Source organism: Dasypus novemcinctus, chromosome 14, assembly GCF_030445035.2.
Source record: "Dasypus novemcinctus isolate mDasNov1 chromosome 14, mDasNov1.1.hap2, whole genome shotgun sequence".
Taxonomy (NCBI): domain Eukaryota; kingdom Metazoa; phylum Chordata; class Mammalia; order Cingulata; family Dasypodidae; genus Dasypus; species Dasypus novemcinctus.
Genome location: NC_080686.1, coordinates 23,154,596 through 23,179,522, shown reverse-complemented (window position 1 = coordinate 23,179,522; position 24,927 = coordinate 23,154,596). Strand labels below are relative to the sequence as shown.

Here is a 24,927-nt window from a genome sequence, read left to right as displayed (position 1 = left end):
AATAATAATTTGCAAGGGGAAGAGCAAGACTGCACAAGTCTCTTCATCCTTTGGCTAGAGAGAATTTCTATGAAAATAATTAAATAATAAGTCACAGAACTCTCAGAAACTATATGAAATAGTTTAGCAAAATCTAAGGTGCTAAAAAACAAACAAGATTTAGGTCATTAGCCCTGGTTGGCTTGATTCTGGTTTCTTCCTAAAAGCAAAACTGTTACGTGGAAAAAAAGGGAAGAAATAAATGTCTAAGCCAGAAATTTTGGATAAAAGTACCAGTATCTTTCAAGAGTATTCTATTGTAAAAGTTTAAAAACATTGTAATTAAAGCATACAGAATAGGATGGAAAATAATATAATGCCTATGTACTTTCTATTTTGCCTGACAAATATGAACTAATATTAGTTTAAAGTTTTTTAAAATAAACAAAATCAAGAGATACAGTTGAAGTACTTTCTATGTCCTGTCTCTGATCTCATTCGCCTCCCTTTTATTCCAAAGGTATCCACTATTCTGACTTGACGTTCTTCATTATAATGCATGTTTCAATAATCACATGTTTATAGCTATACAATACAGAGTAATTTTTGGTATGTTTTAAAACTGTGTATGTAGTATCATTCTGCAACTTAATTTTGGTTAATATTACATTTTTTTCCAGAATTATCCATGTGATATATGCAGATTTAGTTTATTTTTTGCTGCTACGTGTAAATTTTTAATTCTCCATTTGACAAAGTTATTTATAATTTCTCATTATTACAAATTTAAGACAGACATAGAAGTTTAAATGCTAGTAAGGGAGAGACAGATATAATAATAATAATAGATGAGTAAAGGATATGGTATGTTACAAAGTGGTAAGTGTACAGTATGTTAGAAAGTGGTAAGTGTGAAAGAACAAGTGGAAACTGAAGTGCAGGGTGGTCATCTTAAAATTAAGTGACTTGGAATTTCTTTCTTCTTAGTCTTGTTTTTCTACCCCAAGGGGTCCTTGTTTAACATATATGCTGTATCTGCAACTTTGTATCCTGATTTATTTCACTTAATATTTATGACATTACACCTTTTCCATAAACATCATTTTTAGTGAGTATAATATCCCATGTAAGTGGATATACCACAATGTACTTAACATTTACCTTATTGTTGATGGAGTAGCAGTTTGATATGGTTATGAATTCCAAAAACAGGTATTGGATTATGCTTGTAACCCGATCTGTACTTGGGCATGATTAAGTTATGATTAGGGCGTTGAGTCCCCACCCCTTGGTGGGTGGAAACTCAAAGATAAAAGGCACGGGTTTCTGAGGTTGCAATTTTGATGTTGGAGTTTGATGCTGAAGCCCAGAGAAAGAGACAGAGCCGTTTGCCTGATAGTCTACAGCTGATCTTGTAGAGAGAGCCTCATAGTCTACAGCTGACCTTGTGGGGGAATCAGAGGAGCTGAACCCAGAGGAATCCAGGAAGCCTGAACCTTCACAGATGTCAGCAGCCATCTTGCTCCAACATGTGGAAACAGACTTTGGTGATGGAAGTAAGTTATGCATTATGGCCTGGTATTTGTAAGCTCCCACCCCAAATAAATACCCTTTATAACACCCAGCAGATTTCTGGTATTTTGCATCAGCACCCCTTTGGCTGACTAATACAGATGGTAAGAGCAACTAAAACAGTATGTGTCAGGAACTGGACAACGTCTTTTACATGGACTATCACATTTAATCCACTTGACAGATGAGGAAACTGAGGCAGCACAAAGAGGCTAAGTAAAACAGTCAGGCTCACACTGTAAGGAAGACTAACACAGGCAATTTGATTCTGACCACTGTGATATATACTGTATCATTAAAAATACTTTATAATGATGATTTTCCTGATACTAATTGAGCATACTTAAGAACTTTTTGTAAAATACTGAAAAACACAATGAAGAAAATAGTTACCTATAATTTCACTATTCACAGAAAATAATATCTTGGTGAATAGATCTCTAATTGTGCTTATGCCATACACACCCACTATTCATCATATTTTGATTATTTCACTAGCTACTATCAAGGATCATTTTCTTATGTCATTTTGTGGTCTTTTACAATATTAATTTTAAAGGACTTCACAGTAAAGAATGGCTGTATTTCATGCAAGTCTAAATGATACAAATTAAGGATAATACAAAACAAAACAAACAAGTTAAAGCTTCATCCACCAAATACTAAGCAATATCAATGCTTCATTCAGCTTTACAAAATTCACCAGGAGTTGCATAATTTCAAAGCTGGTAGACTCGGTAAGTGGTAAAGTGCTCCTAAAAATCTGAAATGTTGGAAAGCAAGTTTAACATAAAATACTGTAAAAACAAGTGGAAGCGTAATCCATATTGTTAATTTCAGTGACACTGCTGTGAAATATTAGGAATAAAATGAGGACATAAAAAGCAGCTTAAAGTAGGTAAATTTTAACTTTGCAAAATTTATAGCTTAACTGGGCAAGGATAAATCATCCAGTTATTAACCAAGTGTCTTCCAAGTGCCAAGCTTCTTCCTAGATATGAGAAGAGAAGACTCAACAAGACACAAACAATCCCAAAATCCCTGGCCTCTTGGAGCTTACATTCTACCAGGAATTAAAAAATGGGGGGAGGGGTGGAGCAACTAGCAAGTGATGTAGTACTGTGTTCTTGGAATTCAGCTCCCTCATTTGACCATCATTCTTAAGGAAAATGAGTGTTGGGTTACACAAATAATTAAGAAAACATTGTTCCCTTTAAGTGTTCTTAATGCCATGTTATGCATATGTCTAATGCATTCAAACAACCCCCTGTATCTTTGGACATTTTAAGTCATTTCCAGTTTTTCATTTAAAGTTTAGATTATTCAAAATTATATTTGTGAAGCGGATTTGGCTCAACTGATAGAGTGTCCCCCTACCATATGGGAGGTCCAGGGTTCAAACCCAGGGCCTCCTGACCTATGTGGTGAGTTGGCCCATGCACAGTGCTGATGTGCGCAAGGAGTGCCGTGCCATGCAGGGGTGTTCCCCGTACAAGGAGTGCGGCCCCGCAAGGAGAGCCAACCTGTGTGAAAAAAGCGCAGCCTGCCCGGGAGTGGTGTCACACACACGGAGAACTGATGCAGCAAGATGATGCAACAAAAAGAGACACAGATTCCCTGTGCTGCTGTTAAGAATGCAGGCGGACACAGAAGAACACATAGCAAATGGACACAGAGAGCAGATAACGGCGGTGGGGGAGGGGGAGAAGGGGAGAGAAATAAATAAAAAATAAATTCACAACTTTTCCATAATTTAAATACCTGATAACCTAACACGGTTCAACGGTCATTTTCAGCAAACATTTAGAAATTTGAGTTTTCCCCTGGTATCATTAAGCCTTCTCTCCCATCCTTACCAACCTTTTTGCAAGCAGTTGTCCACTACACTCAGAACATGCTACATCAAAATAAAAATCATATTAAGTCCACACTACACTGTGTAGTATTTAATATTACATGTCCCCATGAGAATAACGTATTTTTGAATTTTCAATTCAAGCTCACTAGCTCCCTGAAATCCTTCCATGGACCCCTTGGGGACTTTTTATAAATCCCCTAGGGGTTTTTTCAAAAAGAGAAAGCAGCAGTTTAGTAATTCATGGTCTTTTTGTTTCAGCACCAGCTCAGACTGAATACTGTTAGTTCTTTGCTTTGATTTTACATCCTCTTGAAATGCTTTTTCTTTAAAAAAGATTATTTATTTCTTTCTCCCCACACATTCACTGTTTTTGCTTTTGCTGTATCTATTTATTATGTGCTGGTCTTTTCTTTTTAGGAGACACCAGGAACTGAACCCAGGAGGGAAGTGTCTAATCGCCTGAGCCATCTCTGCTCCCTGTTTTGTTGTGTCTCTCACTGTATTTCCTCATGGTATCTCTTGGTTGCATCATCCCAGTGCTTGTTGCATCAGCTCATGGTCTTCTTTGGGAGGCAAAAGAAACTGAACCCAAACTTCCCATGTGGCAGGCAGGAGCTCAAGTCACCTGAGCCACATATGCGTCCCTCTTGAAATGCTATTTAAGATGTTCCCATAAAGTAAATATCATTCTTTCCTAAGCCACTCTTTTTATCCGTGCCCATTTCTTGTTTAGAATTTCATTATAATCCTTTGACTATTAAAATTTTTATCTTTTTAGACTCTGCTTCCTATTGCTTGTATGACCAATTTAAAATGCCATAATAAAATTCTGACTAGGTCACTGCCCTTCTAAAATCCTTTCAACGGCTCCTTACCACCTAATGCATGTAATTTTAAAAATTGCTCATTCTTTGTTCATGTCTTCCCCAATTCAGTTCATCTAACAATAATCATTCATCTCCCTATTTCCTATTCACTCTTTGCATGCCATATACTCTACTTTTCCTTTCTCATAGTTTCTTCCTTAAAATCTTTTTCCTCAGCTATTCTAGTTCTAGTTACAAAGTCACCCATCTACCACTGAAAATAACTTTTGTGTGCATACTATCCTATGCTTTTCCTTTTCATATTTGGATTATAAACTCCTCATGGGCAGGAATCAAATTTAAGCCACCATTAATCCAGGAAGAACAAAAATATCAGAAACAATTACAAGACGTAAAGCTTTTTTATTTTTTTCCTTTTAAGTATAAAGACAAGGTATCTCAAAATAGGGGGTGAACTTTTTTAAGGTTTTATAGACAAGGAAAAGACTGCTAAAGTAAAAAAAGGATGAAAATTTGTTTTATTCCTCAAATATTCTGCTTTATTTCACACAACATCATTGGATGATGGAAAGAATACTTCCATAATAAAAGCATGAAAATTTCCCTCCCATAGCCTTAACCTTGAAAGGTTTAATGAGATGATTATAAATGAGGAAATGTCCAAGAAAGACCTTGAATGAATGCCAATATAGAAGCTACTACTAGTTTCAAATAAGTTATCAACAGCTGGCTATTTTTAACATGAAATGTCACTTAAGTAAATATAGTATCTAAATATCAAACCTCAATTCTATTAAAATAACACTTTCCAAAATCAAGTTTATATAGTACCACATTATTTATTTTATTTACAGCTTTACTGAGGTAAAACTGACATACAAGAAATTGCACATTGGACAACGGACTTGGCCCAGTGGTTAGGGCGTCTGTCTACCACATGGGAGGTCCGCGGTTCAAATCCCGGGCCTCCTTGACCCGTGTGGAGCTGGCCCATGCGCAGTGCTGATGCGCGCAAGGAGTGCCATGCCACACAGGGGTGTCCCCCGCGTAGGGGAGCCCCACGCGCAAGGAGTGCACCCGTAAGGAGAGCCGCCCAGCGCGAAAGAAAGTGCAGCCTGCCCAGGAATGGCGCCGCCCACACTTCCCGTGCCGCTGATGACAACAAAAGCGGACAAAGAAACAAGACGCAGCAAATAGACACAGAGAACAGACAACCAGGGGAAGGGGGGGAATTAAATAAATAAATAAATCGTTAAAAAAAAAAAAAGAAATTGCACATATTAATGTTTGATGAGTTTCAATGTATGTATATCTATTGGGGGAAACCAACCCCACCAATGATTTCCTCATAATCCATTGTCATCTATCCTTTCCTTCCTCTGTAGCCCAGGCAACCACTAATCTGCCTTCTTTGCTATAGATAAGTCTGAATTTTCCAGAATTTTATGTAATGGAACGATATTGTATGTCTTTTTTTGGTCTGGCTTTTTTTTTCACTTGGCATAATTATTTTGAAGTTCATCTGTTTTTCTGCATTTATCAATAGTTACCCTTTATTGCTGAGCAGTATTCCATTATATGGCTATATCATAATTTATTTATCCATTCATCTGTTAATGGGTATTTGGATTGTTTCCAGTTTTTGGCTACTTACAAATAAAACTGCTCGACTGGCATGGGACCTGACTCCTAGGGATGAGCCTCCCTGGCAATGAGGAATTATTACTAAGCACCAACTAGCAATGCATATGGAAAAAGACCTTGACCATAATGGGGAAATGGTAGCCACAAATGGCTAAGAGATTATAAAGTGAGTCTGGAGGTCATTCCAGAGGTTACGCTTATGCATGTCTCAGCAGGATCTCACTGCCTCAGTAAATAGTGCCACAAATAGTGAGGAACAACAGGCAGGGCAGACACCTTAGGAGTTTGATGCCCAGCCAGTGGGACTTACACTGGAATTTACGCTCCCCAGTGTGAAAGAGTTGGACTCATTTGTGGTCGCCCCTTCTAGCTGAGGCTATAGATAGTACTACACTTGATAGGTATTATGTCCAAGAGATTTAAATCTCTGGTCCAACCATATGCCAGTTGGGCCAATACCTACTCTCCTGTTCACTGGACTCACTCAGAACAACTAACAAGGGGATGATGATGGACAACGTGTACCCCAAGTGTAGCAGTTTGATATTATTGATGAATTCCAAAAAGAAATATTGGATTATGTTTATACACTTGTCTTTTACTCTGGGCACATGAGATTACATTGGATTCAGAAGTTTACTTGATTACTTAATCAAGTAAACCTCTTGTGTCAGTAGGGTGCTGAGTCCCCACCCTTTGGTGGGTGGGGACTTGCAGATAAAAGGCATGGCAAAAGACTGAGTTAGAGGGTTTTTGATGTTGGAGTTTTGATGTTGGAGTTTGATACTGAAGTCTTAAGCTGGAGCCCTGGGAAGTAAGCACACAGAGAAAAGAGAAGCAAGCCCCAGGAAGAGAGGAACTCTGAGCCCAGAAAGAAGCAAGCCCTGCGAAGAGAGAAACCTAGGAAGCCTGAACCCTGGCAGACGTTGGCAGTCATCTTGCTGCAACATGTGGAAATAGACTTTGGTGAGGGGAGTAACTTATGCTTTATAACCTGGTATCTGTAAGCTCCTACCTCAAATAAATACCCTTTATAAAAACCAACTGATTTCTGGTATTTTGCATCAGCACCCTTTGGCTAACTAATATGCCAAGGAACAGAGAGGGTCTGCAAGCAAGATAGTTCCATCCATCTGCCCCATGAGATCTAAGGCCCTTCTCATTAGAGGCAGAGTGTGTATCACTACCACAAAGTCTTCAAGATTAGGGAATGAACAATAGACTTATTATTATTCTATTATAGACTTATTGCTATTCTAGCAATGAAAGAACTCTTATCATTGATGTGGAGGCAGTGGCCACCAGAGGTTCTCAGGGGAGGGAGAGAAAAAAATAAGTGCAATGGGGGGCATTTTCGGTACCTTGGAATTGTCCTGCATGATGCTACAATGACAGATACAGGCCATTATATATTTTGTCAGAACTTACAAAATTGCACAGGACAGAGTATAAATTATAATCCATAGTTAGTGGCTATGTTTCAACATGTTTATCAATTGTAACAAATGTACCATACTAATGAAGGATGTTGTTAATGTGGGAAACTGTGTGGGGGGAGAGAGAGTGGGGCATATGGGAATCCCTTATATTTTTTATGTAACATTTATGTAATCTAAAGCTTCTTTAAAAAAATAAAAATAAAAATAAAAATAAACCTGCTAAGAACAGTAAGATGACATTAACATAAAGAATTACCTATATGATTAAAAGTAAACTTGGAAGTACTAACATAATATCTACTAAACAATATAATAAGTGTTCCAGGACTTGAAATAGAAACGCACCCGATTAATCTATGCATTGTATCAATTCAGGTAATGCACATTAAGCCATGAAAAAGGGCAAAAATATTTTTCTGCGTTCTGCAGATACTTACCTCTTATATCATATATTTTGAATGATTTGGATAATATTTAACCATTTTCCCTCCCTCAAATAAATCAGTGTGCTTTAAGTTACTAATCAGAGTAAAACACCTGAAAACTAATTTTTAAAGCACACCTTTGAATCAATACAATTTATAATAACAACAATAATAGTAGTAATTTCCAACAAAGCTTATAACCTGTATTTTAAAAACCAAAAGAAATGTCTTAGAAGTCCCAAAATTCTATAATTTAAGCAAACAATAATTTACATTTGGACCACTGTGTAAGAAAATTAGTTACATAACTTTAAACCAGTCTTCATCACTAATGCATTGTAAACCCTAACTTATTAGTCTTCTTACCTTTTATTTCCAATAAGCATAATGACCATGTTGGAATTGGAATGCTGGCGGGCATCTTCTAACCAGGTTGTCAAGTGGTTGAATGTATCTCTCCTAGACATAAATTATAATTTGATTACTATTTTCAAAGTACTTCCTCTAACACTGTACAATGAACAGTATATATTCCATTAAAGAGAACTATATTTGACCATATCCAGTTATGTTAATAAGAAACAGATTTCAAGTACAGTATATGGGTTTAGAGGTCACTGATTACATTTCAGTTTAGGAACTAATTATAATGAGGGATATTGTTAATGTGGGCAAGTGTGGAAGGGGGAGGGGGTGGGACATATGGGAATCTGTATTTTTTACGTAACATTTATGTAATCCAAAGTGCCTTAAAAAAATAAATAAAAAGAAATTAAGTGTAACCTAACTTTAGAAAATGGCATGTGTTAAATAATATTACCAAAGTGAAAAATTTGGCTGAGCTTATTTATAAAAAAAATAATTTGGTTGTAGATTCCTGTAGTAAATTTAAATGATTCAAAATACATAATTTTTAAGGCAAATAGCCAAGGCATAAAGACAAAGCTATACCTTTATTACTAATAACCACATGTATTTATAAAAATCCTCTACACTACCCACAGAATTGAAATATTCCCAAGTTCTCACCTTGTAATATCATACACTAGCAAAGCCCCTGCTGCACCTCTGTAATATGACCTTGTGATGGAACGAAAGGACTCCTGCCCTGCCTGTTGGAAAAGAAAAGGTGGAGAGTTTTCCTTTAATAAATGATTCTCTTCATTTTCATATTATTCATATGCAGAATGACTATACAGGTAGGGAAGGAGTACACAAAGGAAAAGGAGAAAACTTGACTTCACCAATGTTAGGAGAGTCACATAATACCACTATAGCTCAAGACCACTACAGCTCAAGTCAACCAGACACAGAGGCAGACACCCCCACCCCAGACCCCAGGAACAAGACCTCTAAACCCTTTTTTGGCAATCTCTGACAACCCAATTTACTGAATGGCTTCACAATACATGAATCATCATTAGAGCACAGAATGGACTCCTAGCAACTAAGCTCTGAAGACAAATTTGAAAGGAAGCAAATAACCCAGAGCCTCACATTTGAATTCAATAACCCACTCCCTGGGGCAGCTGTTGACACTAGAATAAATAAAGTCCATTGTAAATAAATGATGAATGACATCTTTACGCCCACCATCTGCTGGTGTAAAGGTTGTTGGAAGGCCAAGGATGCAGATTTTATCAGTTATATCATAAACTGCAGTGAGCTTTCAACAGTCATCAGATGGAATTCTTTGAGCAATCATTTTATTATGAAAAACAGAAAACGACTCTGAACTTAATTTATATAATTTTTCTCTACACAATCAATTTTCTCTGTATTTGATATATAATTTTTGTCAAAAGGCAACAGGATGTAAAAGTCATCTTTATATCTACTTGTGAAACAGACACCAGAGATTACGGAAAATTAGTTAATTTCTCTCTTTTACTGGCAGAACTAACATTCTATTTTTAAAGACAGGCTGGTGAGGGATATGTCTATTTCCTCTAAATTTAAAATTTAAGAAGCTCAAAAGAACTTTTAAAAAAGTCATTTAAATCACTTTTAGACATCTTTCTACAATCTAGTTGAACAATTTTTATATTCAAAATCTACCAACTTCTTGAAAAATATTCATCTTTACAAGCCCTGCATCCTAAATCTTCCAATGCAAACATTAAGCCCTTTCACCTTCAGAATGCATGCACAGACAGTTCACATTCTGCTCTATTCTAACTATTCTAACACTCAAAACTCTAATTCTTTGCTCTTTTTGGCCCTCCCACTCTACTCTTTCTCCTCCCCCTCAGTGCCTAGCTCCAAGTCTGTGACCTGCAGCAGGCAGGCAGAAAAAGTCTGCTGAGTGAATGAATGAATTCAGATGTCATCATCGCATGTAGCAAATGGTCATTACACCACTGCATCTAAATGACTAGACATCGGTAAAATTCTAACTAGCTAAGACACAGTGAAAATATTTTAGGTGGAAATGAATAATTAGAGCTCTCTTAGTACTGCATGAACAATTCGGGCACTTGGTCTTACATCAAATTAGAGACTGAAAAAGTCACAAAACAAAGGGCTATAAAAATAGCTTTAAAAAATGAGATACTGGTTGGAAGCATGAAAGAGAAAGAGACAGAGAATGTGCATGAGGTTATCTTTCAAAATAAGTCCCTGGAAATCTAAGTTCAAATGTAAGCATTATGGTTGTTTTTTCATCGCTTGGCACGAGAAAACAAAGGACGAAATCATTAAGAGATTCATTTTACCATCATCACACATACCAAGGAAGGATAAATAAAAATAGAAATATTTTATTAGTTCAAAATAAAAATCAAGTTCAGAGTCCCATGCTAAATATAAAGCAAAAGTACAAGTTCTTTAAAACAATTTTGCTGGGACCTTCTGATGGATGAATTAAAATGAATACACTGTTAGAAAAATATAACTACAGGGTCTAAAACTTCAGTGTTTCCAGCACAGATGTGATGAAGTAAAATAAGAAAGGGACAAATAAATGTGGGAAAATGAGGAAAGTACAAGTCTCTATACTACTGCCATTTTATCCCAAATGAATTAGCAAATAACAAACATGTTCCAATATGTAAATAACTTATAAAAAACACTGCTTTATACCGAATCTGCTAAACTTGGATTTTGCTCATGAGCAAATAAAAACATGCATTCCAATTGAAGACTATGAATGCAGCTATGCATCTTAAAATCTATGATTACTTTACAATAAACAATGAACAGTATTCATAATAACTTCCAAATTCTTGAGACCTGACTTGTTCAAAATACATCCACTCTGGGCTCTGTCTTCTTGGCTAATGGCACTGGTAGCTGTGAAATAAATCTTGCTCAAATGTCTTATTATGGCTTCTCTAACTATAAAAAACTATTAAACAACAACTAAACTGTACAAAGCTAGCCCAATAGATAACTGTCTTGATCATACTGAAGCAAAGTCATCTAGATTTTTAAAAAGTACTTTATTATAACCTTGTCCAAATTCCCATTTATCTCATTTGAAGTGAAAAAGAATGTCAACCTAGGAAATATGTGTGATCCTCTTCACTATGAAGTTTTGGTTTGAAGGTGTCTTAGCACCTTGAAACTGAACAGGATGCAAAACTCTTTATAGTAAGAGATTCCTGATAGTAGCTTAGTGTTGTAAAGAAAAGTACCAGAAAACAAATAAACCTAGGGTAGGGTGGCCAGAATGGATCATAAGCTGTTCGATTTTTATAAAAACTTAGCAAGATAGCCAAATACACAAAGTTGAACAAGAGCAAGTAGGCCTTGAGAGTTAATAAGGGGCATGCTCATTTTCAGTCATACACAATACTAAAGTCAGAGTCACAGGACACTTGTGCAAGATATGATATCCTGAATAATCCCAAAGAGCTAAGAGAAAATTAAGATTTGTGGGCATCAACATTACTGTAATATCTCTTGGTTGAGGTCATTTACCTAACAACTTCTGCTACGCAGCACACAGCCAAGCAGCAAAATGAAGCAAAAAAATATTTCTGAATAGCTAAAGATGTTAGAATGCCCAAGCCTTATAGGTGCTTTCAGGTATTTAACTAAATTAGACTCAACTTAAAACTCTAGCCCTGTGATTCAGAAACAGCTATCCTGGAAGAAAATGATACTGAAATCTACATGCATGAGCAACACTTCTGATCTGGATGAAATAAGATTAGTAAAAATCAACAGCAATTGTTAGGACACCTTAATATCCACAGCATAGATGGTGACAGTTTGGCGAAAATGCCAACCTGGACTATTTAATTCTGGGCCTTTTAGAGTAGATCCTGAGAAAAGAACCAAGGCTTATAAAAATCTAGAAGCAAGCAGATTTTTCTAGAAATACTGAATGCTTTAAAATTTTTGAGATTAGACTGTCTCCCGACTGAACTGGCAAAACTGGCAAATCCATCTTCCTCAAAAACTCTGGAAAAGAATTGAAGGGTTGCAGTAACTGGGTGAATGCTGAATCAAGAAACTTCAGCTTTAAAAATGGTAGAAGCTTGTAGTGCCCTTGTTAGTCCCTTTCCTATCCCCTCCCTGGCACAGTGCGGAGTCAACCTAGACTCCCACTGTACATACCTAACCCTTTTCTGGAAGGAAGAGAAAAACCTCTATGTACATACTGAGGTGTATATATGTTAGCGCCAAACTATCCAGAGGGAGACTGAAAGGCTGAATCAGGAAACTAGTTTCTGACTTGCCCTCCCAGAAACTGACCCATGGGTAGAAGCAGCTTGTAGACAGTTAAGGCAGTGCAAGAAAAAAAAAAAAGTCAAAGTAGCCTAAGGCAAAGGATGACCTGCTTAAGAAATAAAACAGAGCACCCTGGAAGTGGTAAGGGGAGTCTCTATCATAGAAAGTAGAGGGAGCATTGAAATTCCTATAAATGTGGGAATTCCTAAGGCAAGGAGATTAGCACAAAACAGGGTAAGGAACAGGTTCAGAAAAGACAGAGAAGACCCTGCACTTCACATTTACCTTGAGCTAATATTCTTGATGAGAGAAGGATAGCAGGAGCCAGAGAGAGCCAACCTGCAATGCAAAGACTGTGAAAGGTGTTTGTGTGTGTGTGTTAGCTCTTGGTACTCAAGGAAATTTCTGTCATCTCACCAACTGGATACAAACTTAAGGAACATACAGACCAGAGACTAAATTCCACAGTTAACATTTCAAGACATTAAAATTAATAGTGATAAAAAAAAAAAAAGATTAAAAGACAAACATGAAATAATGGCTCATCTAAAGGTACTATATAAAATTTCAGAAACTATTAACAAAAAAAAGACCAGAATCTGGACATACCAAAGACTTAGAAAAATGGAAGATCCTTCATATACTCAAGGAGATGAAAAACAAACAAACAACTTAAGGACATCCAGAAAACAATAAACAAACAATGTGAGAATCTTGATAAAGAGCTAGAAAATTAAAAAGGAACAGGTCCTGGAGTTAAAGAATGCAATAACCAAAATGAAAAATTCCCTACTGGGTGTCAAAAGCAAAAGAATGAATCAGCAAACACCAAGATAACCCAGGGAAATTACTCCAGCTGTGGAGCAAAAAAAAAAAAATAGAATGAAGGAAATTGAACTGAGCTTAGGAGACCTATGATTCACTATGCTTATCAATATATGCATTATGGGAGTCCCAGGAGGAGAAAGAAAGGGACAGGAGGAATATTCAAAAAAATATTGGCAGAAAATTTCCCAAATTTAATGAAAGACATGAATATGCCTATTCTAAGAGTTCAATACACCCCAAAGAGGATGAACTTAAAGAGAATCATGACCAGGGAAACGGACTTTGGCCCAGTGGTTAGGGCGTCCGCCTATCACATGGGAGGTCCGCGGTTCAAATCCCGGGCCTCCTTGACCCGTGTGGAGCTGGCCCATGCGCAGTGCTGATGCGCGCAAGGAGTGCCCTGCCACGCAGGGGTGTCCCCGCGTAGGGGAGCCCCACGCGCAAGGAGTGCACCCCGTAAGGAGAGCCGCCCAGCGCGAAAGAAAGTGCAGCCTGCCCAGGAATGGCACCGCCCACACTTCCCGTGCCGATGACGACAACAGAAGCCACAAAGAAATAAGATGCAGCAAAAAGACATGGAAAACAGACAACCGGGGGAGGGGACTTAAATAAATCTTAAAAAAAAAAAAAAATAGAGAATCATGACCAGACACAGAGAATTCAAACTATAGAATGCCAAAGACTGAATTCTGAAAGATGCACAAGAAAAGCAAAATGTTATGTACAAGAGGGTCCCAATAAGATTAAGTGCCAAATTCTCACCAGTAACCATGGAAGCAAGAAGGCAAGGGATGAAGTGCTGAAAGAAAACAATTGCAGACCAAGAATTTTATATCCAGAAGAAATTTCTTTAAAAAAATGTGGAAACATTAAGACATTCTTAGACAAACAAAAGCTGAGGGAATTTGTCACCATTACCTACCTCACAAGCAATGCTACAGGGAATTCTTTAGACTGAAAGGAAAAGATACTAATCAGTGGACCAAACAGGCATAAAGAAATAAAGACCTCCAGTAAAGTAACCATATGGGTAATTATAAATGCCAGTATTACTACATTGTATCTTTTTGGTATATAACTTCACATCTTACTTTTCACAGGCTCTAAAATGCAAAAGCATACAAAGTAACGATAAATCTACATTTGGACATACAATGTATAAAGATATGATTTATAAGAAGTACAACCAAAAGGAAAGAGGGGCTGGAGGGGTATAGTAAAAGTATATATGTTATTAAAGTTAAGTTGGTATAAAATCAAGTGTGATTATGATAGATTTAAGAAGTTAAATTTAAGCTCCATGGTAAGCAACAAGAAATTATATGAAAAATAAACAGAAAGAAATGAGAAGGCATTCAAAATAGTACAATAAAAAATTAAATTAATATGAATGTAGGTATCAATGGAAGAACTGAGGTCAAAAGGTATGACTGAAAAAAAGACCAAACAGCAAAATGGCAGAAGAAAGTCCTGCAATATCAGTAGTTTAAATGCAAACGGATTAAATTCTTCAGTCAAAAGGCAGAGACTGGCAGAATGGATAAATAAGCATTACCCAAAGATATACTGCTTACAAGAGACTCACCTTAAATTCAAAGACATATGTAGGCTGAAAAGTAAAAGAATGAAAAAAATATACCATGCCAAAAGTAACTAAAAGAGAACTGGGGTAGCCTATCAGATAAAAGAGGCTTTAAGTAAAAAACTTTTAAGAGGGACAAAGAAAATCACTATATACTGATAAATGAGTTAGTTCAACAAAATCTAAGAACTATAAATATATACCCTCCTAACAGCAGAACCCCAAAATATACAAAGCAAATACTGGAAGAATTGAAAGAAGAAACAGGAAGTTCTACATTAATAGTAGGAGACTTTATATACCACTTTCATTAACGCAAAGAACTCTAGGCAGATCAGTAAGGAAATAGAAGACTTGATGGATACTCTAACTAGATCTAACAGACAAATAGAGAACACTTTACCCAATAGCATCAGGATAAACATTCTTCTCTAGTGCAAGTGGATCATTCTCCAGAGCAGTCCATGTTAGGTTATAAAACAAGTCACAATAAGTTAAAAAATGTGTGTATATTCCAGAAATCAATAATAGAGGGAGAATTGGAAAATTCACAAATAGGGAGAAATTAAACAATGCACTCAAACCACCAATGGGCCAAAAAAAGAAATCACAAGAGAAATTAGGAAATATCTTGAAGTAAATGTAAATGAAAACACAATACAACTAAACTTATGCGACAGAGCAAAGACACTGCTGAGAGGGAAATTTATAGCTGTAAATGATTCCATTAAAAAATAAGGTCTTGGGAAGCGGACTTGGCCCAGTGGATAGGGCGTCCATCTATCACATGGGAGGTCTGTAGTTCAAACCCCAGGCCTCCTTGACCCGTGTGGAACTGGCCCATGCGTAGTGCTGATGCACGCGAGGAGTGCCATGCCATGCAGGGGTGTCCCCCGCATAGGGGAGCCCCACGTGTAAGGAGTGCACCCCTTAAGGAAAGCTGCCCAGCGTGAAAAAAAGTGCAGCCTGCCCAGGAATGGCGCCACACAGAGAGCTTACGCAGCAAGATGAAGCAACAAAAAAGGAACACTGATTACCCTGCCGCTGACAACAACAGAAGTGGACAAAAAGAAAAACATGCAGCAAATGGACACAGAGAACATACAACTGGGGCGGGGGGAGGGGGAAGGGGGAATAAATAAAATAAATCTTAAAAAAATATATATGTATATTTAAGGTCTCAAATCAGAGACCTAACTTCACAACTGGAGGATCTAGAAAAAGATCAAACTAAACCTAAAGTAAGCTGAAGAAAATAAAGATTAGAATGGAGATAAATGAAATAGATAATAAAAAAATAATGGAATCAATGAAACCAAAAGTTCATTCTTTGAGAAGATCAATAAAATGACACACTGGGAAGTGGATGTGGCTCAAATGACAGAGCGTCTGCCTACCATATGAGAGGTCGAGGGTTCAAACCCAGGGCCTCCTGGCCTGTGGTAAGCTGGTCCGCATGCGGAAGTGCCGCGTGCAAGGAGTGCTGTGCCACATAGGGGTGTCTCCCACATAGGGGAGTCCCACGCACAAGGAGTGCACCCTGCATTAAGCCACCCCAAGTGAAAAAAGCACAGCCCGCCCAGGAGTGGCGTCACACACACAGAGAGCTGACGCAGCAAGATGATGCAACAAAAAAAGACAGAGATTCCAGGTGGCGCTGAGAATGCAAGCAGACACATAAGAACAGTGAATGGACACAGAGAGCCGGCAACGGGGCGGGGGAGAAGGGGAGAAAAATAAATAAAAAAGAAATCTTTAAAAAATACATAAATGACACACCTTTAGCTAGAGTAAAAAAGAAGAGAAATAACTAAAATCAGGAATAAAAGAGGAGACATTAGTATTGACCACACAGAAATAAAAAGGATCATAAGAAGATACTATGAATTATGCCAACTAATTAGTTAATCTAGATAAAATGTACAAATTCCTGGAAACACACAATCTATCTACACTGACTTAAGAAGAAACACATCTGTGATCTATGCATATTTTAAAAATAAAAAATGTTATAAAAAAAGAGAAATAAATCAACAGAATAATAACTATAGAGATTGAATCAGTAATCCAAAACCTCTTAACACAGGAAACCCTAGGATCAGATGACTTCATTGGTGAATTTTACTGAATATTCCAAAAAGAATTAACACCAATCTTGCTCAAAGTCTTCCAAAACAAATGGAAAAGGAGAGAAAACATCTTAATTTATTCTATGAGGCCAACGCCACCCTCATACCAAAGTTGTATATAGATGTGCCATGTAACCCAGCAATACCACTACTAGATATATACTCAGAAGAACTGATAGTGACATGAACAGACATCTGCACACCAATGTTCACAGTGGTGTTATTCACAATTGTCAAAAGATGGAAACCCAGGTGTCTATCAACTGATGAATGGATAAACAAATTGTGGTGTATATGCACAATGGAATATTATGCAGCTCTGAGAAGAAATGAAGTCATGAAGCATATGATAACATGGATGAACTTGGAGGAGCAAACCAGGCACATAAGGACAAATACTGTTCAATTGTACTATTATGAACTGAATGTATTGTGTGAACTCATGGAGTTCATAACTAGAATACGGGTGACCAGAAAATCATAGGTTAGAAAATGGAAGGCTAAGGGTTAACATGGAGAAATGGTAAAAAGGTTGGTTGTTAATCTTTTGAAATGAATAGAAGAGGTGAAAACACAACACTTTCTAACCAGCAGTGCTTTTATATGGGCATGACAGTGGTTAAAAGGTAAAGTCTAAGGTCATGTATATGCTCAAAATGTAACATGGCAGTTTTTTAGCATAGGAAAACCTCATGTGAATTATGAATATGGGTAATACTGCATATATAAGACTGTTTTTCTTTGAAACTGAACAATGCTACCAGATGTTAATATCAGGCAAAAATAATACAATAAAACCATACATGCTAAGTAAAAGAAACCTGACACAAAGTACTACGTAGTATAACACCCCTTTTATATAAAATGTAAATATAAATCAATTTATAAAGATGGAATTAAATTAGTGGTTATGTAAGGCTGGGGGAGGATAGACTGAGAGTTGACTAGGGTGTGGAGTTTTCCTGGGTGGTAATGGTGGGAGATTTATCTCTTTATGGCTGATAAAACCTATCACATTTGGCAAACTTCCCCCTGGAATATCCTAGGACGCTTTTTTATATGACTAGCAACAGGAACAGACATACCCTTGCTGCTAAAAATGTTATCCAAATGCATTTATCTGTTAAAAAAAAATTTAATGAAATGGGAAACCTCTTTTCACTGAGATATAAACGCAGCCAGTGTGGGACAAACTTAATGTATGCCAGATTAAGTTTATTAAGAATTTTAAAGTTAGGTATTGGAAGTTAGGAGTAAATCAGTGAAAATAAGAGGAAAACTGTAAGACTCACAAGAAATCTTTTTTTTTTTTTTTTAACATTCTTTAAAATCTGGAACAGGCCATTAGTTCCTAGAGACCTCCATATTTCCATATTGGTATTCTTTCTTGGGAGTTATGATGTATCCAAGGGTATCAGTCTCTCTTCTGTAAATAGAATAAAGAAAACTACTCTTCTGCCTGCCTAGAGGAAGTGTGAATGTGGGGTTTCTTCCTACTCCCTCTCAGACTCTCTAGCATAACTATTTTAGATATGTTTTGAAAGATAAATGTTGCATAAGAAAATCAACACATACATAAGCTAAAAAAATGAGGTGTCTATCAAAAGGCACAACTAGTTAAGTTATAAAGGACACAAACTCAGAGTTTTAAAAAAGGGATTTTAGAGCTAAAAGAACAATTAGGGTTTAAAGGAAATAATAGTTTAGGGTTATGTGTTAGGAAAAATTTCACAGTGGGAAATAAACAAGAGTAAAATATAGATAATGAGATCATTTGTGCCTAAAATATCAAGTAATTATCATTACTACATTAACCTTTTCTTTTTGAAGTCATGCACTTTAAAAGATGCCTCCTAAACATATCCAATGACCCTAGAAGTTACTTCGACAGAATGAAAAGTTTTGTTCATTCATTCAACAAAATTTACCAAGCATTGTACAAGTCAATGAGCTAAGAAGCAGTGATACAAAGTTGAAGAAGACATAGATGGTTCCTTTGTTCATGATGTTTGTTCTGAAGATGGGAGATATGCGAACAAAAACTATGGTAACAATGAAATAAGACTGTAAATGAAATATGCATAAAGTATTTTGGGGAAGAATCAATTATTCTCATGGGGGTCAGAAAGGCTTCACAAAAGAGTTGACATGTGAGCTGGTTCTAGATAAAGGGGAAAACAAGCACTTCAGGGAAAGCAAGAATTTACACAAAAGTATAATTTATGAAAAAAACATTTATTTGAGAACAGCAGTAGTCTGGTTCACATTATACCACAATGAAGGATGTCTATTATTAATAATAATATTCTTTATTATTAGGATTATTATTCACATAAGCAAGCAAGCTAGCTTATGTAAAACAGCTATGAAAAAAGAAGACATCAATACTCTTAATACACAAGTAGAAAATACTTCCTTTTGGTGGGATATCATTCATTTTAAACCTCTGGGAAAGAAGGAACTTTTGCTAATCTTATTTCTCTCTTTTCCATGCTCTTTTGAAATCATATTTCTGAGAGAATGTAAATCAAAAAAACTTTGAGGTGCTACTGGCTCAGGAGGGAAAACCCTAAGTAGTAATAAAAGCTTGACTCTTCACTGAGGAAGAGGTAAGAAAGCACAGGAACCCAGAGTCCAATACGTAACTCCGGAGCATATAAGAGATAGAGATTTAGGGTTCAGCATTTCAGGGATGACTGTGCAATGTATAAGGAATATTGTAAGACCTAGGTCCTGCCAACACGCTTCGGCAACTTGCTTGGGTTCCTAGCATTTTCTCAACTGTGATACTGGTTATTTCCCAAAGGTCTTTTCTTTCACAGCTACTACAGGTGACAGGGGGAAGACAGACTAAGTGACTAGAGAAAAAAGTTGAGGGTATGACAACAAAATTCCCCATATTTTATATTTCATTTACTAATTTAGAGGATATCCTTTCTGATATAACAGGAGATCTGTTGACTTTTCTCAATGAGGGGTCCATGAAAGAATTAAGCCATAATGCCCTAAAGCAGTAGATCTCAAATTGTGATCCCAGGATTCCTGGGAGTCCCTGAGGCTCTTGAGTGTCCACGAGGTCCTCTCTTTTTCAACTAAATATCTGTGCAAAGCTGGAAATTTCTTCATATACTTCAACTAAAACAACACATTGCAAGATGCACTGCAGAAGAGGATATGAGAATCCAGCTGCGTTTTATTAGGTAGACAGTAAAGAGATGTTTAAAAAATGTAACATAATGCTACTCTTCTCACTAAACTTTCATTATGGGAAAATACAGTTAATTTTCATAAAAATTGCATTATATATTTTAACACATAATAGTTTTATTATTTTTAAATGAATAATTGAAATATTTAGTATATTTTTCAGTTATATTTTCTAATATGGTAAACATCAATAGCTATAAGGCATGTAATCAAAAGCTCTTTGGGTCCTCATTAATGTTTAAAAGCATAAGGGGGTTCTGAGAACAACAGCTTAAGAACACTGCCTTAAAGGATCCACTGTATATATAATAAAGTAATTTCTCTCCTTTGCATCTAAGATAGGAAAAATAGAGATAGGATAAACCCACTTTTCTGTGTTCTAGAGAAGAAACCACTGTTTAAAACTATATAGCATGGCATGTAATATGTACTCCGTGAATAAAAGACGAATAATAGAATGAGGATACTGGATGAAGAGTAAGGTGGCTTCAAGTGGTTGGGACTAAATCAAACTTTAAAAATAAGCTGTCAGACAATAAATTAAGAAATGCTACAGTGTTGACATTTATATTTTATTTCATATGCATATTTTAGACATGCTGATTGTTTTTCTTAAAAAAAAAAAAAAAACAGTTTCTAGAACTTTTCAGTTTAGCGCACACAGCCTGAGCATTCACTCAGATATGGATACCAACACCCAACACCTGTGGTACACCTGCTGAAAAACTCCATCAGAAAAACCAACCTTCTCTGGTTTCACACTTCATCTCATAGCTACAAGTATAGTGTCTAATAAACCATGGTAAGAGACATAAAATAAGATGAAAACAAAACAAACATACAAGGTACTTTTAATAGCTTTATTGAAGTCACATGAAGCACTTTTGTTATACTTACTGTATCCCATATCTGAAGTTTTATCTGTTTTCCATCAATAGTTATCATTCGAGCACCGAACTCTACACCTTAAGAGAACAGAAAATGATTTGTTACACAAACTGTTAGGAATATATTTTAAAAAGATCTATTTCTAAATCATGCCATGCTAGGTGATATACAGATGAATTTTAACAAATGTAATTCCTATTCTTAGAAAACTTATAAGCTAAGGTAGAGATGCTAATAAGACATAAGCTAAGTACATAATTAAAATACTAAGATATTCAAGTAAGGCATATTCCCTAGGAAACCAACTGTGGTTTTCATGTTTCTCATGCTCAGTAATCTAGAAACCATGAGAAAGAAATTCAAGAGCCATAATTTACAAGCTAAAAAATATTAAATATTAGTTTCTTAAAACTATAATAATATGGCATAGAATAACAAATGGGATAGATGAATTTCAACATGTTAGTCTTAGTTTCCAGCAAGGGTTTATCAAGTAGCAAAGAAATCTACTACATATAACTGCTGTTTACATTTTGGTGAACATACTTTCAAACACTGCTCTATGATAAAGACATATTCAGAAATAGGCCAGAAATTAAAAAATAAGTTCCAATTTTACATACATGGCAATTTACATAAATGGCATAAATGGCAACATATTACAAATGCTGTTCTACAAACTGCTTTCTTTTAAACAATACGTCATGGACATTATTCAATATCATGAACAACTCTGAAGCTCAAATATGTAACTATATTATTTGTGATGTCTATTCCTCTAAACATATAGATACACACACATATAAAACTTACTAAACGGTACTCTAATACTACAAATTTAGGTTGCTCTCAAATTTTCACTCAAGAATGAATGCTGAAATTAACTTTCTATATGCATTTTTCAACTTAAAACTATGTTTTCAGGCAATTATAGGAAATAGGGTGGCAGGTCAAAGAGAAAACAGGCTTTATGCTATTTTAGCCTTTTCACTTGCTTTTATCATCTCTTCTGAAAGTCATTCAATCACCAGTAAGGGAGGAGAAAAAGAAAGGGTAATTCGAGACCAGCAAAAAGTTGTGAAAATGACTCTGAAAGAAGTACATCATTTATATTGTACCAAATCATTACTGTCTGCAGGGTATTCTATCAGTATTTAGATCAGAGACATGGTAAAGAGGAGACATGAGGTCTCCAGAAACAAGATGTCATTCTGGCAGAAAAACAGCTTCTAGGTGCCCAGGGAAGGGCATATTGCCCAATGTTGGAGGTCCAGTTTAGCAACTCTTGTAATTCCCCCAACTATGATTTGGAGGGTGAGACAGAAAGGGAATTTGTCTTCCCACAATACATAACTTGCTGGGATTTTCACTTCATATTTTAATACTTATTCCATCTTAGGGACATAGTCAATACCAGGAAATTAATTGTGCTATTCATGTTTCTCAGGCTCAGAAATACAAGAAAGCTGGAGGAAAGGGACCCACCCAGAAGCCATGATTTATTAGACTGAAAAATTTTAAACTGTAAAATTATACTGTATAAAGCCATTATAGTGTTTATATATATATATGCCTGTTTTTTTGTGCCAAACTGAAGGGGTACACACAAAACAACTACCCACCATTTTCCCACTAATGACATGAAAATTAGAATAGCTATGTGTAATACAAATATTCCTTGAAACACCTAGCATTTAAGAGGAATAGGCTAACTGAGATAGTGGTAGTCTTTTCATGAATCTTTGGTTCTACCCACAAACCAGAGAAAGAGAGAGGAAAAAAAATCCTATTTTTTCTTCCATTGTCATGGATGGGCTATTAATCACCTTTCGAAAACATTCTGCATTGCTCATTGGGATTCACAATTTCTCTAATCTAAAGTACAATGTCAAATGGAACAAAAACAAATACAAACTAGAAAGACTCATGAATGTTCCGGATACCAAGTGGTGGGCAGGCAACGTGAGCAAGAGCAAGTAGATGCTCCGTCTTCAGAATAACATCTTGAGCAGAGAGAAAAAGAAACTGATTGATGTCCCTTTCCATCCTAGCAGATAAAACGCTAACAAGACCACTTTTATGGCTTCTACTTCCTGGCCTACAAACACACTTTGCTCCTGCCCATGCAAAAGCCCAAGTTTCTACCCTTCTACATAAAACTCCAGGTAATCAAATACACTTCCTTTTGTTTTAACTTAGCCAGAAGTGGGTTTTGGTATGTTTATCATTTTATTTAAAGTAGACTGAGGTTGCTGAAGCTTAATTCTTTAAACAAAGATTTTTTGTCTCTAAATAGATATTCATTTTAAATAAATCAGTTGTATGAGGATCAAGATTGTTTCTAACACAGGGATATATAATGAAATTGATATTTTAACTTCATGTATCAATGGGGTCAGGATGGAGAGCAAAGACAAGAGGGAAAGGGACCAATTAAAAGGCTACTTATTGCAGAGTGCATGTGCTCTCAGTGGCTGAGCATCTGCCTCATGTGTACGAGGTCCCAGGTTCAATCTCTGGTACCTCTTTTAAAAAGAAAAATAAAAACAAAAAGGCTACTTATTCTGTAGGCATGAGATAAAGAATGGTGGTAGGATAAAAAACAAAGATCAAAAGGAAAAATTGACAAAAGCCACTGTTTACTGAAAGACTATGGTTTTTGTTTTTTCATCAAAAGGAAGAAAAACAGCCTTCAATTTCAGCTTCAGAATTAGAATATGTTCTCAGTTACCTTCCCATAAATGGGTCCAGAACTGGTTTTACTTTTGCCTCTTGTAATGTATATGGCAAAAGAATTTACTAAAACCTAAAAGGTCCTGGAAGTCTCAGAAATATAATTCTCTTTAGGGTTGCTAAAAATTTTTTAAATCTATTCTCTTAAATGTATACATGATTCCTTATCCTTCTTATGGTATAAACCATCATTCTCTATGCACCTGAGTATCTCTTCCCAGATATATTTTCAGTTTACAGCCGATTTAGCTGCCAGAGAAACTGATGGTATTGCCAAAGCCAAAGGCAACACCCCATTTACCTGCCATTGTCAGGGAGCAATGTTTGTTTTTCTTGTTTAATTTTGTTTTAACTATTTATTTTCAAATATTTTCAAGCATACAGGATAGTTACAAAACTAATACAAACCCCATACAGAGAATTCCAATGAGCCCCAACCACTCTAGATACTCAGATCCACCACTTTAACATTTTATCACATTTCCCCTACCTACCTATTTTATGAACATATGAGTGTAGGTTAGGTTGTATACATCATGCTTCCTGAACAATTAATACCACCACGTGCATTTTGTAAGAAAAAGGATCACTTTAAGTGCACTTATCAAGTTAAAGAAATTTAACAGTGATAAAAGCTTACAGTCTATACTCCATTTTCCCCCCTATATCCCAATAATGTCTCTGGTAAGCCTTTTCTCCTGCTTTGTTAGATGCTATCCAGGATTATGTATTGCATTTAATGGTCAGTCTCTCTAGTTGTTCTATTTATTTTTCTAATTTGTGGGAACATATATACATCATAAACATTCCCATCTCAGCCATTTCCAAGCATAAAATTCAATGGGACTAAATTCACTATTGCAGTAGCCTTACCACCTTCCGTTACTAAAACTTTCCTATTTCCTCAAACAGCCATACCTATTTTTCATTAATTCCTCATTCCTGCAACTCCTGCTACTGGCAGCCTGTATTCTAATTTCTGTCTCTTGAGTTTGTAAATTCTCTGATATTTTCTCTGTAGAAAGGGCTTAAATCTAATATTCTAAATCTGTAATTACCTTGTTTCCTTTGAAACCAACTTAGTCCCAACAGCTACATAAACTATATCTTATACCCTTCTGTGCCCCACCTTTATGTAG

The 24,927-nt window shown here is 36.2% G+C and overlaps 1 protein-coding gene across 2 annotated transcripts in view; it reads right to left on the bottom strand.

Moving 5' to 3' along the window:
• Positions 1-24,927, bottom strand: part of RAB2A (RAB2A, member RAS oncogene family) — a 99,760-nt gene that overhangs the window by 31,697 nt on the left and 43,136 nt on the right. For both annotated transcript variants that reach the window (XM_004484329.5, XM_071207826.1), the window contains exons 3-5: positions 21,065-21,132; positions 8,774-8,856; positions 8,111-8,203 (exon numbers count right to left, since the gene is read on the bottom strand). In XM_004484329.5, coding sequence (XP_004484386.1) covers positions 8,111-8,203; positions 8,774-8,856; positions 21,065-21,132 — 244 coding nt within the window. The remainder of the gene's footprint in view (positions 1-8,110; positions 8,204-8,773; positions 8,857-21,064; positions 21,133-24,927) is intronic.